The 12,519-nt window shown below is 50.2% G+C and overlaps 1 protein-coding gene across 2 annotated transcripts in view; it reads left to right on the forward strand.

The window, feature by feature from the left end:
- The window catches only part of JPH2 (junctophilin 2), a 31,479-nt gene that overhangs the window by 13,357 nt on the left and 5,603 nt on the right, over positions 1 to 12,519 (forward strand). The window contains exon 3 of one of the 2 annotated variants that reach the window (XM_053958795.1): positions 9,243 to 9,361. In XM_053958795.1, the coding sequence (XP_053814770.1) occupies positions 9,243 to 9,361 (119 nt within the window). Of the gene's footprint in view, positions 1 to 5,622; positions 5,793 to 9,242; positions 9,362 to 12,519 lie in introns of those variants that run through there. The other variant, XM_053958797.1, reaches the window with a different exon arrangement.

The raw sequence follows: 12,519 nt of genomic DNA on the forward strand, positions 1-12,519 counted from the left end.
CACAGTGGCCTTGGCGCTCCTGGGGCTGACAGCACAGCTCAGCTTCCCCTGAGACCAAATTTCAGACCTGGGATTTTAGGTCTGTTGAATCAGACTTGGGGTTTGCTCTAAAAAGGCAAAAGGATTTTTTTTAAATGTGCTTTTAGCCAGAGGCACAGGCATTAGACACCTCAGGAGTTCAGCACATTTAGCTTTTAGGTCTAAAGCCAGAGGAGGGCAGGATGCTCATGGCCACCCTGTGAGAGTGGGCAGCAGCAGCAGCAGCCGTGGCTCAAGACAGCCCCTGCCAGGACAGGAGGGAGCAACTGATCCTCCTGTGCTCTTCCAGCCTCACAGTCTCTCTGCTCCAGGACTCCACAGCTCCGAGTGTGAGGGATGGGTGTGTAATTAGGAGGCAGCAGCAGGCAGGAGATGGGCAGAGCTCTTCCCAGCCCCGGGTGGGTTACTGACTGCTATTTGCCAGGGAGGGACACAAGAGTTAGGAGCAGCATTTCTGCAGATAGAAGATCACAGATGTCACAGCCTGAGCTCTCATGGGACTTAAATGACAAGTGCATTTAAGGTGCAGGGGGACCAAGGACTACCCCTCACCTCCCTGTGGGATCCAGTGGAAGGGGTCACTTCTAGCAATGTACAACCACACCTGGAGATAGTGGAGTGGCCTGAGCTGAGCACAACTCCTTGATGGCTGGGTATTCTGGCTGCTCCAGGAATTCTGATTGCCTCACAGCCCCCATAATGGGAATCTGCAACTTGGTACTTCCATTGGTACATTCCATGGACAGGGTTCAGAGAGTCAGTGTGCACATGGACAGGAAGAAACAAGGGCAGCCACGTGGCTGCCTGCTATAGCTGAGTGCCAGGACACAGCATTGAGGGGATGCTCCTCAGTCCTGCTGTCCCAGCAAAGATGTTTCTCACAGAGCTCGGTGTGTTTATAAAGAGGATAATCCTGTTTCATTACCCTTGCTTAAAAGAAACCCAGTTGCTGGCATCTATTTCTGCGCCAGCCAAAGCCCAGGGCTGGGACTCCCCCACTTTCTGTGTGGCACAGCAGTCTCCAGCTCTGCAGAAATATTGCTGTTTTCAAACCTCTGCCCAGTCCTCCTTCCACCCATCCACTGGAGCCATGCAGGGAGGGGGCTGTAGGGTTTGGGTGAGCTCTTCTCTGTTCCTGATCCGGTGTGGCCATGGGGGCAGCAAGCCCCAGTGCTGGGGTCCAGAGCCAGGATCAGGCACCCACCCCAGCTGCAGGACACCCACAGTGTGTCCCCCCACAAAGGGAGGCTGTGTGTGAGGCTTTGTGGGCAGGAGGGATTCAGTGTCCCTGGGTGAGTGATGGTGTGATGCCTTCACCCCCTTCTTCCAGCCCTCTCCCAGAACAGCCTCATCCAGGCTGGCTGCAGCTCCAGCACTGACACATTTTTGGCCCACCGTGCTCCTTGCACGGGATGTGCTCCGACTCCAGAGGAGGGTGCACGGCCTTATCTGCTTTCCACCCACCTCTCATGAATTTCCTCAGGCACTTTCATGCCTTATTAGGGTAAGAGGGAACATGCATTTTCAGTAGCTCCAAGGAGAAGGCATCTGCTGGACAGCACACAGCTTTCTCCAGGCCTTCCTGGGTTATCAGGGTTGAGGCAAGTGAGGCTCTGTCTTGCAGGGATCCCCTCAAGAGCAGCAGAGAGGGGATGGCAGGATGTCACCCCTAGGGATGGGTGCAATTCAGATAGCCAGCCAGGCAGGGAAAGTAGAATTAATGGGCTGTTCATTCTGACCTTGTGGGAAATCCTTATCTCAATAGCTTACAAACACAGAAAGGGAAAAATGAAGTGTGACTTTAATCTGCAAAAATGACTGTGGAAAATGATAGCATCTCGTTCAATTGATCTGCTGCTGCGTGGAACAAGAGGGCTCTGACTCCCATCCAAATGCTTGCAATCAGCCAGCAGGGAGCTGGGCTTTGAAATCATTGAATTCAACCATGCTTTGCTCAGAGATTATCCTCATTTAAGTGGAATGTGAAATAGCCTTATCTTGAAAAAGAAATAATATTTAACTAAAACGTCCAATTTAAATAGAAAGCCTGTGATGCAGAAACCCTCCCTTCTCCTGGAGGAGGGGCATTTTTTTCAGCTTATCCTGGTGCTGAGCCAGAGCCCTTTGGCTTTCTCAGTCCAAGTTTTTTCATTTTGCTCCTGCAAAGCCTGATGATTCTTCACTGAGGGCTGGCAAGGACCTGGTGTCCCATCTGCCTGGGTGCTCTCAGCAGCCTTGGGTACAGGTGCATGGGAGCTGCAGGCACTGAAGCCTGGGACATGGACTGGGTGACCTCCCAGCTCCCAGCTCCATCTCTTCTTTCTCCTGGACTCAGATCTGTGAACATCAACTCAAAAGACCTACAGGACTAGGAGAAAAAGGCACCTAATTTAAATTTTGATAAGTAATTTGGGGTTTGAGCAAATGCAATATTTTAAGAAATATGCCTTCATTTCCTAAAAAAAAAATCTGCTTTTCTTTTTTTGACTGGGGAAAAAAACCCACAAAACAGATAAAACAGTTCCTCACTCTTTTGGTTTGGATTACTGAAATCTGAAAAACATTTGATTTAGAAGGTGCTAAAACTTTTGGTTGAAAATAACAACAATCTTACAGTGAAAACAGACTTTTTTTTCACCCATTTTAATGCTGGTGGATCCAGCAGTCTGGTAAAGCACACTCCTCTTATAGATGGAAAGGCTGAAGGACCCTGATTGCATATGTGGTGTAAAGATGTTTTGATGCCCTAGTCAGTGGGATAACCCAGCTCCTTTCATCTTGCAGTAGTACCTAATTAAATGAGTGTCCCCAGGGCATTTGCTGAACACCTGGAAGCTGGAATAAATCACTGGCTTTTGGGCATAGCCCCAAGGCTGTGCTGCTCTGAGGGACCTGCACCTGGGGGCTCTACTCAGTCTGCACCCAGAGCAGCAGAGTGGCCCTGAAAAGCAGGGGGAGAAGGAGAGGGTCTAGGTGGCAGCTGCAAACCCCCCTTTTCCCAAAAATATCTCTGTGGATGCTCTCTCAAGCTGCTCCCAGCCTGGCTGTGCAGGACAGGCTCCAGCAGGTCCAGGAGCTGCCTGTGCTGCCCATGGTGCAGTGTCCCTGGATCATGGTGTCGTCCTGGTGCCAGCAGCCCTTTGAGCTGGCAGGCTCTGGCTTGCTCTGCTCCCTTTGTAGCTGGCTCTAGGGCAGCTGCTGGCTGCATCCTGGGGCTGTGGGGGAAACAGAGCAGCTGTGGGCTGTGCCAGCCCCATGGGCTCCTCATAGCCCATGGGCTCCTGTGCAGGCTGGCACAGCCAGGCCCTGCTGACCGCTGGCCACCCAGTCCCCCTCGGCTCCCGGGGCACCCGGGCTGGCAGCAACTGATGGAGCAGATCCTCCTGTACGTGGGGCTGGAGTGGGCAGGTTTTCCTCTTATTGAAGACAGCTGCAGATCTGTCTGCTGAAAGATTAATATCACTTTAACTGTTCCAAAGGGAAGTGTCCCTCAGTGAAAGATGCAAGTGGCTCAGAGCTATTTAGAGCTAAGGATAACATTTCGGTATTTTAAAAATTCACCAAGTAATCATAAAGGCTGAGCTCGTTAGGTGGCAGGGAGTTCTGCCAGGCCTGTGCTCCTAAAGCACTGCACAGAAAAGGATGCTTTTCTCTGGGCTGAATGGCCTGATCATTCCCTTTCTGTGGAAGGAAGAGAAAAGGTCTGATTTATCCAGCCAAGTAGCCTGGGCATGTACAAAGTGCTACCACTTCTGTGTAAGTGCTGGTACTGAGAAGGAAAAGCCTGGGGCATCTCATGAGCTGCTCTGCAAAGTCAGGATGGTTTCTCTTTTTGGCTTTCTGCTTCAGTAGTATGGAAGTGTTTCCTTTAGGATGCAAATTGTGTTGATTTATGCTTATTTCACAATTTAGATCACACCTTGCAGGTGCAGAGCCCATATTATAAAGCAGCAAAGGCTTATGCACCCCAGGGGTGTCAGAGTGGAAGTGGAGTGGGTACATGCACTCCATGTGATATAGTGATGAAGCAAAAAGAGCAAAAGGAACATGAATGGTACAGCTGTCTGTCAGGACAGGACACCCATGGGATGGGATGGATGGGTTTGACTGAGGGCAGGGAAAGTGGCATGAGAGGTGGACTGAAGAGGGATATTCAGTCCTGTGGGCTGGTTAAAGGCAAATGAGGGTAGCAGTGTTTTGCTGGTATCTGTGTGCATGTGGAGGCAGAGGGAGAGACACAAAGGAGATGGATTGGGACCAAGCAGAAAGAAAGGGATGCTCCAGCTAGAGAGGTGACACAAATATGAAGATGGTGTGTCAAATGGAGAAGCCAAAAAGTTCTAGTCAGGATGTAGAATCATAGAATTCTGGAAGGGACCTTTAAATGTCATCCAGTCCCAGCCCCAGCCCAGGTGTGTGCTGGTCAGGTCTGTGTCCCCGTGCCCTTCATGATGAGCACACAAGGGACTGTGTTGCCATTAAAAAAAAAAAAACATTTTTTCATCTTTCCCTTGATCCCTTCTGAGTGCTGCAAATATTCCTGCCAAACAATTAAGTTTCTTCAGAAGGACAAAATGATTCCTGCTGGATGCTGGAGCAGGGATTTGGCTGGGAGTGGAAAAGCCAGTTTCCAGGAGAGGGGAGATCAGCAGAAGACTCTTTTCCTAGAACTGACTTATGAATTGCTTTTGCTTAATGGTCTTCTAGACAGCTCCTAATATCAAGAATGGCAAGAATCATAGAATCACAGAATCACAGAATCATAGAATCATAGAAATGGGTTGGGCTGGAGGGGTGTTCAGTTGGTCCTTGCTCAGGGTTTCCTGAATCAACAGGAGAAGAGGGACTCTGGAGAAGGAAGGACAGCACTGGACAGGTCTGACATTCCCCCAATAAGCAAATGTGAGGGCAGAGAGCTGAACTCTTACCCTATTTCTAGCTGCAAGGTCATTGCTGCATCTTCAGGCACCCCAGCCCTGTCTGGTATTTGCAGTATTCCCTGCTAATTCCAATTTCATTTGCAGTCTAATCCAATGTGGATGTGCAAAACCGCATAAAGTGTCCAAAGAGACGGGCGGGCTGGGCTGGGCCTCACCTGTTAGCGCGGTGCTCAGCTGCGGCTCGTGTGTCCGTGGGGGATTTTAGCAGCAGTTGGAGGAATGATTCAGGCAGTGTTGCTGGGAGATGGCCAGGAAGGACAGGAGTGGTGCTCTGTCCTGCACAAGTACAAAAACGATTAGAGCATTAGAGCCATGCCAGAGAAGCAAATAAAGCAGCAGATGCGTTTAACCCTCCCGTCCTGCTGGGGTGTGAAGCCCGGCAGCTGCTGTGACCCAGCCGAGAGGCAGTGGCAGCAGGGCTGGGACAGGAGCTGCAGACATTGCCCACATGCCTCCCCTCAGCTCGGCTCCGAGCTGCTGCTCCTCCTTGCAAAGAATCCACTGGAGCTATTTTTAACAGCACTGCCCAGGGAGATGGCTCAGGGTGCAGTTGGGAAGCACTCATCCTGGCAGCACTGCCTTTTGGGATGGGGAGCACTGGTGTGGGTTTGTAAAGGTCCCTCTTTGTGTTTATTTCCTCCAGCTGGATGTGTTTATTGTTCGTGGCTCATTTTCCACTGCTGCCTTGAAAAGGGTCTTTTGGATTCTGCTGCTGGCTGCTCTAAAGCCCCTGGGTCTGTGTTTCGGTTCCCGCTGAGCTCGTCTATCTCCAGACTTTGTCCTCTGCTGGTTTTTGCAGGGGCTGTTTACTGCAGAGTTACTGGGAGCTGACAATGCAACAGCAAGAAATAAAAAAGTGTGGCCCTGATTAAAGTGTGCCTGAATAGCATCAAATTTATCAAGCCTGGTATTTCCTTTTTGCGAAAGCTCATTTTGCTTTTTGAGAAGATCTTAACCTTGGAAGAAATTTTTCTTCTTGCACGTTTCACTTCTGGGGTTTGAAAATCACCTTCCTGGCACCCTCAAACCTCTCTGGGGTTTTTCTTTCCTTAGCTCCTGCTCCTGGCAGACCCCAGGCCGTGGGATGGGACAGGCTGTTGTGCTGCACTGGGCTCTCCCAGGGTGGCTGGCGTTTGTCTCCTGCTTTGCTGCCAGGGCCAAGAGTTCCTCTGTATGAGCTCCCAGGCTCTGCCAGCCACGCAGATAAATAATAAATTCAGGGATACTCCAGGCCAGTTAGATGTTATTGTTATGGCTGGACCCTTTCCTCTAGGCTGGGCTTTGTCACAGTGCTACTAAACGCTGAGTGTGGGTTTTTTGGAGGGCTGCGAGAAGCACTGCATCCCTTGGTGCCCTGGGGATGTGCAGCTCAGTCAGGGAAGATGAACTTCAGCCACCATGCCATGTCTCTGAAAGCCAAACGTTCATCACCTGGCTACTGCCAGATAAATGATCTCAGCAACGGAGGGACCCAGCACAGGGCATCAGCATCCCTGCTGGGGCCAGGCTGGCTGGGAGAGCAGTGCTCTCCTGGGATGCCGACAGGGCCGACATGTGGTCTGCTGGAGGTGCCAGATTTGAAAGTACAGCTGTATTGACAATAGTCCCCCCAAATCAAACACCTCTGCATGACTTTACAAGCAGGGGGACAGGAGCAGAGGTCAGCTGTGTCCCACAGAGTCAGAGCTGCTGTGGGGCAGTGCAGGATGCCAAAGCTGTGCTGCTCAGCTTCTTGTCACTGCTCCGTGTGTGCAGCCTGGGAGCTGCTCCAGAGTGTCCCTGCCCTCACACCCCTCATTGTAGAGCCCTGCTACCCTTGGGGCTGTGGTGTCTCACAGCAATGGCTCAGCTCCTCACCACCCACAGCATCCTCACTGCACCCTCTGCAACCCAGGCTGGATCTTCTTAGTCTTGCCATCTCTCCTTCTGCAGGAATTGTAGTCAAATAGCATCCAGCAGCTTCTCTGGAGGAAAGCAAAACTCCAGAAGAAGAAAAGCATAACTGGGAGCTGCCTCAACCTCCAACATCCCCAGGCACCAAGGGATGGAGTGCTGCTCGCAGCCCTTCACAAGAGAGCCCTGTTCTCTTGTGTTGTTCCCAGGTGCTGGGAGAGAGCTGAGCATGCAGGAGCCATCTGCACCCACTTGGTGACATGTCCTTACAATGAGAGCAGACCCCACATCTAGTGCACTTCCAGGTTACTTCTTTGGGAGCTACTTTGAGGAAAGCACTTGCCAGGAGCTGCCTGCTGCTCCCCCAGCTGGGGCCAGCTGGCTGATTGTCTGGCTGGGAATTGGTCAGGATAGCATCTGCCTGGCTCAGAGAGCAACTGAAAGGGAAAATTTTATCTCTTGATGGTGAATCTCATCCTCCAGGAGCAGCAGGACAAAGGCAGGGCCTGGAGCACGTCCTGCCAGGATCAAGAGCTGGATCCTCCCTTCGAAAGCCTCTTCCCTGGGGCCGGCGCCAGGCAGGCTGTGTGCCCCAGGCACAGCACACCCAGCCCACTCTGATCCCCCAGGCATGGAGAGCACAGACACATTCCCCTTGGCCCCTGCCAGATTATAGTGGAATTAATCACGCTGATTATATGCTACCAAAAAAGGAGGTGCTTTCTCTGTTCAGAACTGGCTCAGACGCCCTGCTTGCAAGCAGCAGCCTAAAAATGCTGTTTTCTGCCTCATCATGTCTCTGGGTTTTTCAGGAGCTGTAATAATTTTGGATAAAAAGACCAAGAATGACTGCAATCCCAGGCAGCTCAACCTGCAGAGAAAGCGGGGAGATAACGTGCGAGTGTGGGCAGGGAGGTGAATCATGGCTCCAGCAGAATGGGATGTCATCCCAGGGAGGGACAGGCTGAGCCACAGCAGTTCTGCACCCTCTTCTCTATCACAGAACCCTGAGCAGTGCTTTTGGCCCCTTGTCAAGTCACACTGTTGCCTGTATCAGTTGGGATTGATGCCCTACTTTCAGTTCTTTCCCTGCAGCTACTCAGGATGGCATATGTGTGTATCTTCTCCCTTGTAAGGGTCTCAGAGCAGCATTTCTATCATCTTTTCATTGCACCTGTTGAGTATTCAGACTTCAGCTTCTCTGGTCTGCCTACTGCATCTCAGTTTAATGGGAAGGAATCAATCCTCATTTCATGACTAACAGCCAAAAATTCCTCTGGAGTGTTTTCACTGCAGGAATGAGAACTGCATCTTTCCTCCTTTTTTGTCCTAAAACATGACCAGATACCAACCTGCATCTGAAAAGGGCTCATCAGATACCCTAAGACCATATTAAAAGTTGTAATTTAGGGTGAATTAGAGTTTGAGGAATGCTAACTGCTTATCACACAAAAATATGTGGATTTGTACATGAAATGGGGAATATGGGGAGTCTTGGAAAATCTGACAGTGAGAGCACGGGGAAGGCAACTCTTGGTAAGACCTGAGTGCAACAAACCAGCTGAATATACTGTTCTTCACCCACCCTTATTTTTAAGGTGCAACGTTGCTGTTCAAAGTCAGCTCCTTCCCAGACTGTGAGCAGCTGGGCTGTAAAGCCATCCCTGCTTTTAGCAAAAAGATCACAGGGCCCCGAGCATGAGGCATGTGAGGAATATAACAGCCGGCCAGTAAAATAACTCCCATAGCCTGTAGCCCTGTGGAGCAAGGAGGAGATGTGCTGGGAAGGAGTGGAAAGGACTCAGAGAGCCACGCTGAGAGGGAGACAATAGCTCTAGTGAGATCAGCCTATCAACCTGCAGCGAGTAAAGGAGCCCCTGGACAAGGCATGTTGTTTGCTGGAGAGCTACAAGAGAGAAATTTCCAGGAAAACCCATCTTGTGTGCTGAGCAGGGGCACACTGCCTCTGGCAAGGCGCAGCAGCTCAGGGCTGGTGACACACAGAGGAGTTCAGCCACCAACGATGCTTGTGTGATGCCCTGGTCATTCCTCTGAGCAGCACAGCAACGAGCCCATTCTGCAGTGCCTGCTGCTTCACTGCATCATGTGAACATGCTCGCATTTGCAAATACACCTGCCCTGTTCCCTACGTGCAGCCTTTCCACCTTACCCTTGAGTATCTGGGCCCCTTCCATGTTGAAAATCTGCTCTTCTCTCCCTGAGTGTAGGGTTTTGGGTCATGTGGGCAAATTCTGAGTGCTGTTATGCCAGATGGGCTGATTCAGTTTTGGTGGCAGCCAGGGTTTGCTGTGTGAGTGGGATGACCTTGGCTCAGAGAGCGCTCACTGTTCTCCCCTCTTCTCTCTGCAGGACGGCTCATGCCAAAGCCAAGGCTGAAGGGTCTGAGCAGGCAGCTCAGGCAGCCAACAACGAATCAGGCATAGCCAGAATGATGGCCAGGGAGCTCTCCCCAGACTTCTACCAGCCAGGTAGGATCAGAGGCATCTTCCAAGAGGGATCTTGCAATTTCCATGGGGAATCCATTCAAGTGTTTCACCCACTTAATAACTCCACAAAATGCTCCCCTGTCTATCCTAAATCCTCTTTTGCTCAGTTGCAGCCAGCCCCTTGTCCTGGCTGATTTGCTGTCCTCGTGACACCACTGTTTTAGTCACTGGAGGAAAACCCCACAGTTTCTCAGCTTCTCATGTTTTTTCACACACTGAAGCCCTCAGAACACCAGGCAGGACAGGCAGCAAGCTCGTGGCTATCTGCATCTCTCCTGTAGATACATCCCTTGTGGCTTTTTCTTGGAACAGTCTTGCACATTGACTCACAAACCCATATCCTGTGGGGCCTCAGAACAATCAGACTGTGCTAATTGGGGGCTGTAATATCCTATAAGACAGCAGCTAATACAAAATACAATTTTCCTGATTCTTTTAATTTGTTAGTATCACTGCTAATTATTTTGCTGGGTAAACACTTGGGAGGTTCCTTCTGTGAGACCAAGCACTGAGGATTAGTAGATGAGAAGTGTAATGTTAGAATCAGAATTTTGAATGCCATTACTTTTCCCTGGACTGAGTTAACTAGAGATATGTTCTTCCTGGAAAACTTTCCTTTACAGAGAGGGAAGGTAATAACAGAGCAGAAAATAAAATTTCAAGTGCCTACATTTTCATCCTGTCTTTCTTATTATCTGGATATCCAGGATGTATAACCTGGAGTGAGTGTCCCATGGTCACTGAGGTAAGATCACAAGAGACTGTCACAGTGATAAAACTGGAGGTAGAAGCCAAAGGTTGACTTGTGCTCAGCAAAACCTGACACCTGCCCCTGCTCTGATTTCGGTGTCTCTGCATCTCCTGTACCACTCCCAGCACAGGGCACACAGTGGGAAATGGGAACAGCTCAGAGCTGGTGGCTGGTTGGGGAGAGTCATGCTGACAGATTTTCCTAAATTCCCTGTACTCTTGCCTTGTCCTGCACCTATGAGCTGGGGAAACACCATGCTGGAGGGCTGCCTCTTCCTCCCCAGTGCCCAGCAAGGCCTGTTGGAGCTGACTTTGAGTGGGGAAACACCAGAGCACCCGGGCATGGGCATGAGCCAGCCCATGGCACTTCATTTAACAATGGCTACACGTCGCTTGATCCTCACATAAGCCCCCCAGCTGCCACTCACAGCTCTACACTCACCCTTTGCACACTGGGTATTTATAGAACAGAAACAAAGGAAACTGGAGTCCCTATGGGGAGGTTTTGGACATTTAGCTAGATTATTTTTTCCACCCATGGCAATTGAATGAGACAATTGAAGCAGTTTCTGTAAAATACTTGGGGCAGCCTGACCTCCACTCCTGGCTCCTCAGGTGCTGGATCCTCTTGCTGCTGTTATGTAGGGCCTCACTTGGGTCCTGGCCTCTCTCAGTGGCCTTCTAAGCTCCTGATGCATGTTATCCTTCTATGATTGTTTTAAACCTCTAAATTCCCCAAGTGCACAAGAATTTATCTCTCCTCGGATGGTTGCACCATCCAGGAACAAACAGACAGTAGTCCAGCCTTGGATTTTGCTAGGACTGAGAGCTGCTGCTCACACAGCCAGGAGAGCCTAGCTGTGTTTGGTGTCTGTATTTCTCCCTGCTATCCTGGCAGATTGACCATGCTGTGTCTGGCACAGGCAATCCTGCTCAGCAAGCCCCATATCCCTAATAACTGTTGAGCCCTGAATTTCAGGGTATCATCCCTGGTAACTTAGAGAAGGATGCAAGCCAAAGCACTTGCTGAAATGTGCTGGAAGATGAAGGTAGGGAGCTGAGTGTGTGCCCTCCAGGCAGCTGGGGTTTTTTGTGATGTAAAGTATTCAGGAAGAGAAGAAAGCAGCAGGAGAGAGCAAGGAGCCTGGAGCTGCAGGCAGCCTATTTTGAGGAGTCTGAACAACTGTTGAAATGGCTTCCAAATAACTCAGTTGCAGCCAGAAATAAATGGCCCTGAATGGGTCATCTGCTGATTGACAGGAGTGTGCAGGCAGAGCAGAGCAGCTGAAATCAGTGCCCTCCTTTTCCCCACTGCCCCTCCGAGTGGAGGCATTGCCTGAATGGACAGGAGGTAGCAGTGTGCAAATCATACCACTGACTTACGAGAGCAAAAGGAGCACCAAGCCAAAATTCCCAACCAGACTCAGATCTGCATCAGTCCTTGAGATGAAGGAACTGAGGGGAGGGACCTTAAGGCAGCCAGAGACAGTGTGGCTCCAGGATCTACAGTGTTGTTCAGGAGCACGGAGCAAGCCCTCGTCAGCATCACTGGGGTTCAGCAGAATGAGGCCAGAGCAGGTGCTTTGCTTTCAAAGAAGCTGCTCTGCAACCTCACACTGCACAGGAGCAGCATGATGCTCTTCTTGTTCTCATTTGCTATGAGCATCACAGTGATGTGTGGGGACCCTTCTCCCAGCACATCTCAGAATGTGGAGTACTGTGGAGGGTTGTTATTCCACAGGATATTCCCAGTTCTTTAGTGATGCATTTTGGTGGATATCTTCAGTGTCAGGCTCTGTCTGAATTCCCCTGGCCCAGGCTGGGCTGCAAATTTCAGTAAGGTTAATAAGAAGTAAAGATCTAATGATAGGTGAAAAATTGAAGTGAGGCAATGTTGCTAGGAACTCACAAGTCAGTGTGTGAGATGAGGCCAAAACGAAATCTGAAGCCCTGAGTCACCTTTCGTGATGGTGCCAGGTAATTTTGCTGCTGTTGTGGAGCTCAGGGCAGACAAGAGGGCTGTATAACTTCCAACCCTGTTCCACATATAAGAAACATATTTTTCCTATCATGATGGATGGCACACAGATAATTTGGGGACCCTGCCTTTGCCAATGACACTGGTCATCCTGTGTATCCTGTGAAGTTACCACGCTATTTGACACCAAGGAAGCCACATGGAAGAGTTTACCAGCCATTAAATTAAAAAATAAACAAAGTTCATTGGGAGCTGTATCCTCCTTAGCCCCAGCATGACCCATCTGTGTGACCACATGAAGCTAGGCTGCAGATTTTCATTTTTTCCTTTAACCTTATCTATTGGAGCCTTCAGGAGTTCCTAGAGGAAATTCCTCCTGGCAGCAGGGTCTCATTTGGGAGTTCCTCTTCTC

Source organism: Vidua chalybeata, chromosome 17 (assembly GCF_026979565.1).
Source record: "Vidua chalybeata isolate OUT-0048 chromosome 17, bVidCha1 merged haplotype, whole genome shotgun sequence".
Classification (NCBI taxonomy): domain Eukaryota; kingdom Metazoa; phylum Chordata; class Aves; order Passeriformes; family Viduidae; genus Vidua; species Vidua chalybeata.